This window comes from Anopheles coluzzii, chromosome 2 (genome assembly GCF_943734685.1).
Source record: "Anopheles coluzzii chromosome 2, AcolN3, whole genome shotgun sequence".
In the NCBI taxonomy this organism is placed as follows: domain Eukaryota; kingdom Metazoa; phylum Arthropoda; class Insecta; order Diptera; family Culicidae; genus Anopheles; species Anopheles coluzzii.
The window spans coordinates 21,023,427-21,029,426 of NC_064670.1; the positions used below are offsets into that span (position 1 = coordinate 21,023,427).

Genomic DNA, 6,000 nt, shown 5'->3' on the forward strand with positions numbered 1-6,000 from the left:
CCTGTTGGCCTTCCGCCGTGCATTGTTCCCAAAAATGATGATGATGCCCTAAGGCAGCAAAAATAAACCATTCGCATCCGGATTCAATTGACATGAAAGAGAAAAAGCTCAACCAGCAACCCCTAGGGGACACCGCACCCCTCGGGGTGCATTATCCTTACCTGGCCGGTTAGAAGAGTCGCAAAAAAAGACCAACAAAAGCTACGAGGAACCGAATGCGCTACCGATACTGATACCGTCACCAAGTAACCGGGCAGACACTGATGGAAGGATTCGTTCGCTCCGATGGTCGGCTAGGGTCTGACGGTGAATCCCGGTTTTGCAATCTGTAGCTTCTAACATACCTTTCCGGTTTCGGGTTCGGTGCTGCTGCTGTTGCTGCTTCCTTTACCGCGTTCACTTTCGATACGGTTTTGGTATCGAAGCACATTTTTCAATGGTCAATTATGTTGTCCCTGGTTAAGCGAAATGGTCAGTGTTTAGCGCTTGGAAGCTGCAACTTCTTTTTTAAGTGCGCCATAAATCACCACCGCTGAGTGGTACCTGGTACCGGTTTCGGCTGTTTCGGATGCGGATGATTCTAGCGCCACCATTATTATTACGGGCAACTAAAGGGTCGTTACTGTCAATTGGTGCTGTAATTATTGTACTGCCAATGGAAGGAGAGCAAAGGATTGGAGAGTCAAAAGTCACCGAAAGAGCTGTGCTGACTGTGTGATTAATTTTGAGAATAAACATTTGAAAACATGATAATTTGATAAATTTCTTTGAACATTGGAAAATATTGTGTAATACTTTTCAATGGCTTTGTTTTGTGCCTTACACTTACTGTTGCTCTGAAACAATTGTTCTTTCAACCCGTTTAACATTATTTACTTATATACGAGTATCTACTATAGTAATACACTATAGTACACAACTATAGTAATTATAAGTTCTTAAAACTATTATTAATATCTACTTTTATGAATTAAAATTTTTATTATAATTATTTATTATTGTTAGTTTTTTCCCAAGTAACGCAAATTCGAGTTTCGTGAATTTTTAATCGTGACAGTTCATATGTAAAATCGGTTCATAACTTCTCCAACAATTGTCAAGGCAAAATAAATCGCCTTATAGATTTTATTTGTTTCATTTATTTATTCAGTTTAATATACTTTATTGGTCCTACTTGGATTATTGGTAATATTTTAAAATCGCTTAAGAGTTTTAAATAACAAAAAACACCAATTATATTAAATAAACACTAATTAAAATCCTCAGGAGCTGATTAAGCAGTACGCACCTGAGCCTCCACGCATGTCAATCCGCCACTGTAAGTGTATACAAGTCTTACGGGACAATTCGACTTGCGCGAATGTCTTCAGAACGTATTATTCGCGTAACTCGGGCAAAAACTATACGCAACATGGAAACTTGTTCACCCACCTTGCTAATAATTCTAATTTTTCTACTTTTAAACTGAATCATCCTTTTGCAACAATTGAATTGCATATTTTATATTTTTGAATTACAATCGTTTGATTGAATTGATTCACACCTTTTCTATGATCTGGCATAGTTGCCTGATCTTAGTCGTCTCAATTGATTATCGGATACATACAGTACGACGAAGCTCTTTGGCAAGATGTTAGTCACCCTACTACCTTACGTCATTGTATTCAGCATAGAACTGACTGACTGATTGACTGACTGTCATCTTACTCAGTTGCTGGACCTATTAATGTAATCTTCCCAACAGATGATAGGATAAACAGATCAGAATCAAATTAGGTATCGTACAAACATACTAGGCAATCTATCCAACAGCATGATCTTTTACAGCATAGTAAATTGATGCTTCAGCTTTTTTTTCTAAATAAGTATCAGAAGCTTGTTATGGAAAAGATGTCGAAATCTTTATTAAAAGCTAAAAAACAAGCAGGAAAACTCAACACACCTAATAGTGAGATAATTTGAGTGCTAAAATCGATGTTTTTGTTGTGATTTCTGCAATTCAACTAGCTTTATTCCAATCACCTTTCTACGCCATTTTGACTTTCTCATTTTACTTTTTTATTGTTTTATATTTTTATTCCAAGAGATTGAGTGAATTGATTACTACTTGTATCTCCTAAATCACAAATTAACTTTGAAGGTTACAATTCTTCTGTTGTCCTTTTAAGTTGGTGTTAGAGACCAGCAAAAAGTCCATACAAAAAGCAAAAGGTTTATAAAAATCAAACTATATTTTCCTTTTCCATAGTCGACACGAGTCTATAAATTCAATTAAAATTGATTTATTTTCTATTAGACAAATTTTACAATTCAAAACCCATATTTCACAACCACAGGGGCGCCAAAAAGCGCCACATAAAGATACTGTATTTATACGCTTTATCAAATCCTCCAATTCCTACCACCAAGCATACTATCTTCGATCCATGATGGCTTTTGTGTGCTCATACGATACCGATCACTATGCATTGATCCACCACTTCTGCCCTCTCTTCCCCGACCCCGAAACCTTTGCAGTGATTTGGTTCGGGCTTTGCTTCGATTAAATCCTTTCCATATCCTCCTCCAGCTGCAGCAGCAGCAGTAGCAGCAGCAGCAGTATCGCCAACGGCCGCTTTCCTTTATTTTCCGATCGGACAACAAGCACCAATAATTGGAAATCTGGAAAATATGGTAATAAAGGTGTATCCACCACTCTTTTTTTTACTATCCCAGCACGTGTGCCACTGTGTGTACTGGCAACTGGATGCTGCCACGCCATAAACCGCCACCGCGTCCGGCAGTACGCCTTTGCGGTATCAATTTGTCCCCCCCGTTTGTCTCTGCCAGTTAGATTCTTCCGATCGCCGCGGGTGGGGAGAGTATGTTTTTCCAACTCCAATATTTTTATACTACCCCCCGTTGCCGTGTGGCCACCTTTTTCCGATCCACATTCCGCTGGCATCAATTGGTTTTGCCCCCCTTGCGGGTTTGGGAAGAGTTTTTGTGAACCACATTCGTTGCTCATTCACTGCACGGACAACGTTTGTGGGAAAAAGCTATCAAAAGCTATCGAAAATCAAATTCACCTGCGATGGTCCGTACTGATATCGAGCATGGATTAGAGAGAAGGACACGACGATACATGGAGTAAATCGAACCGAAGCTCAAAGTTATTCAAAGTTTGAAGGTAATCAAAGACAAAGCTTGGCTGTTTGTTTGTTTTTTGCTTCATTCTGCAACTGCAACACATATTCGATCCAACAAACGTAACAAAGAAAAAGCTTTCGGTGGATTATGTTTACCCTATTTTTCCGCTGATTCGTGCTCGAAAAAAAGGGCAGCGAAAGCAGTGCAGAAATCATAACAAAATTATTATTTCAAAACACAACAGCAAAAAAATCCTCTCCACAACACTTTCTTTTTATAGCTTCATCATGTGACTCTTAGAAAATGTTTCGCTTCTTGCTATTCCTGGCTCGCCCTCTCCTCGCCACGGGGAGAACAATCGGTTTTACGACAGCGAAACTATGACCATTGATAGGGAGCCCGGTACCCGTGTGTACCGCGGCGAATCGAGGGCGCGTTTTGCAAGCGTCGTAAAAAAATGCGCATCGCCAAAAACATCAAAAAACCGCATCCACTTTTATGTGGCTGTTGCATGAAAAACACACTCCCTCCCGGCCTGTCGGGTGTCGGGTGGCAATAAAAACTGCCATTTGAATTCAGCTCCCACCGAGCTGTTTTTTTGTGCCACAGTGCCACCAAAATGACAGCAGCAAACACCTACACACGCAACCCGGTGCGTTTTCCCGCTGTGCGTTTGCCACAATCGCCTTTTCGGAGTGCGGATCTTCATCTTCGATCGTTTGCAGCGATCCTGCCAGTGCCAACCAATCGCATGCCATAGTGGAACGCATACAATTTTGTCCTTGCGAAACGCCTGGCCCCCAACAAAAATAAGCGGCAAATGGAAACGAAAGGAAAGGCCGACCAGTTCGACGTTCCTGTTCGACTGCAGCGCAAAAGCAATCAATGATAGGGTGGAACGCGGTGGCTGTTATTGTTATTATGATTGCCTCACATCGGAATATTAAGGCATGCCCGGCACACCTGAAACCACCGGCCAGGGAAAGGGGAGCTTAGGCCGTGAAAAACAATCCTTCCCCAGAATGAATACCAGTGCTACTGAACTGTAGCAAATGGTCCGGTTTTTTTGCGCATCGGAAAAGGATAACACACGCGCACACACAGAGAAGGTCCTGTCGCAATAAGAGCACCTCTTTTGGGTGGTAAACGGTAAAAAACTGTACGCCGATCAAAGAATACACCTTTATATGAACACCCTTCCCACGGGCCGGCCGGTTGCGGTCACGCCGATTGCCGGAACGGAGCCTCGGAAAGGCGAAATTGCCATATTGGAAACGGTTAAAGGTGATTGTATACGACGATTTTATGACCGATGAAGCTGTTGTCATGATTGTACCGTATTTTTTCCCGGCAGCCAAAACGGGCTGTGCGACGGGTGGAGCGGGAAGGTGGAAGTAGAAGGTGGAAATGGATGCGCGATTTTTGAACAGTGCAAACAGGGAATCGGAGGTTTTTTGGACACCCTACCCCGGGAGATGGTAGTTATATGAAGGGTACGCTAGATCGGCACTGACGTGTTTCGACACAATCCTACCCTTTTAGGGGTTGATTGTTTTTATTGATCTGTAAGATGTTTGAGGTTTTACACATTTTAATAGAAATGAGTTTAGAGATTTGTCATATAAATGGGCTGTTCAAATGTATTGAATAGATACGTTGAAGCACCGGAGTTTATACCAATCACAACGTTACACTCTCTTTGTACATGTGTGTAATTAAGTGAATCCTGCCTTCCTTTTTCATCTTTAGGCTACTTAAAGCTTAGACAGTGTAGGCCTGACTTAATCCATTTGCAAAATCTATTCCATTTAAGCGTGATGTGTTCAGTAGAAGATGCGTTGATACGTTTTGGGGAGTAATAGCTAGAATTTAACCTAGGATGGACATTCAAGTTTTAGCATTTAACGTATAACACTAAACCCTATACTAGCACTAACCACAAGGCGGTTCCGTGGTACAGTCGTCAACTCAAACGACTCAATAACATGCCCGTCATGGGTTCAAGCCCCGAATGGACCATCCCCCCCGTAGCAAAGATTGACTATCCAGCTGCGTGGTAATGAATTAAGTCTCGAAAGCCTGTATAGGCCGGCATGTCTGCGTAGGACGTTACGCCAAATAGAAGAAGAACCAGCACTACTAATATACTCGGCTGAGAAACATCGGTCCTGTTAAAAAATGACTAAAATATCTTAACCAAGATCGAGAGGAACATTCTTGCCAATATTTTTGGTTCCCATGTGTGTCAAAGGATAAACAAGAAGAGCCCCTACAATTACCAGCAGTGCAAGCTGTGCGAATATGTTGACTTAAGAGTCACAAGAACATGGGTCCTTAGAATGGCCAACGTAGTTAAAAAAAATCAGAGAAAAGTTTTGAATGTAGCACTTCGTTTATCTTAAGAACTGAAATATGTAGTATGATATGATGTGATGCAGGAAAGCCTGGTGTAATGTAGGAATATACCTGATGATACATATTCAACAACAACAATGATGTTATCACTCCACTAGGATAGCAGAATATTTTGAGACACCTCTTCATTGTCTGATGATGTGATCTGTATGCCTTTTGAGTCATGAAAACATACAACGTGACGTACTTTCTTTGGTGGCCTTCTGTAATAACTTTCCCGGTGGAATGTAAATGCGAATGAATGATGATAACGAGTTTCTTACACACCAAGATACATATAACTTCTGTTCAAAAGAGATAAAACTCGCGGAACATCTTTAGAGATCTGTTGAAGGAGCTGCTTTAGTGTTGCATAAAGTTGAAAAGGTAAAATAATGTGTAAATGAAATAAAAGTCCTCTTTATAAATAGTGCGGCTATATTGGAATATTTTGCTTTATTTTACTAAGATAGATCC

General features: G+C 41.0%; 1 protein-coding gene across 1 annotated transcript in view; it reads right to left on the reverse strand.

The window, feature by feature from the left end:
- The window catches only part of LOC120952252 (filaggrin), a 48,937-nt gene extending 48,507 nt beyond the window's left edge, over positions 1-430 (reverse strand). Inside the window, exon 1 of the mRNA XM_040371488.2 lies at positions 345-430. Within this exon, the coding sequence (XP_040227422.2) occupies positions 345-430 (86 nt within the window). The remainder of the gene's footprint in view (positions 1-344) is intronic.
- Between the last annotated feature and the right edge of the window lie 5,570 nt (positions 431-6,000).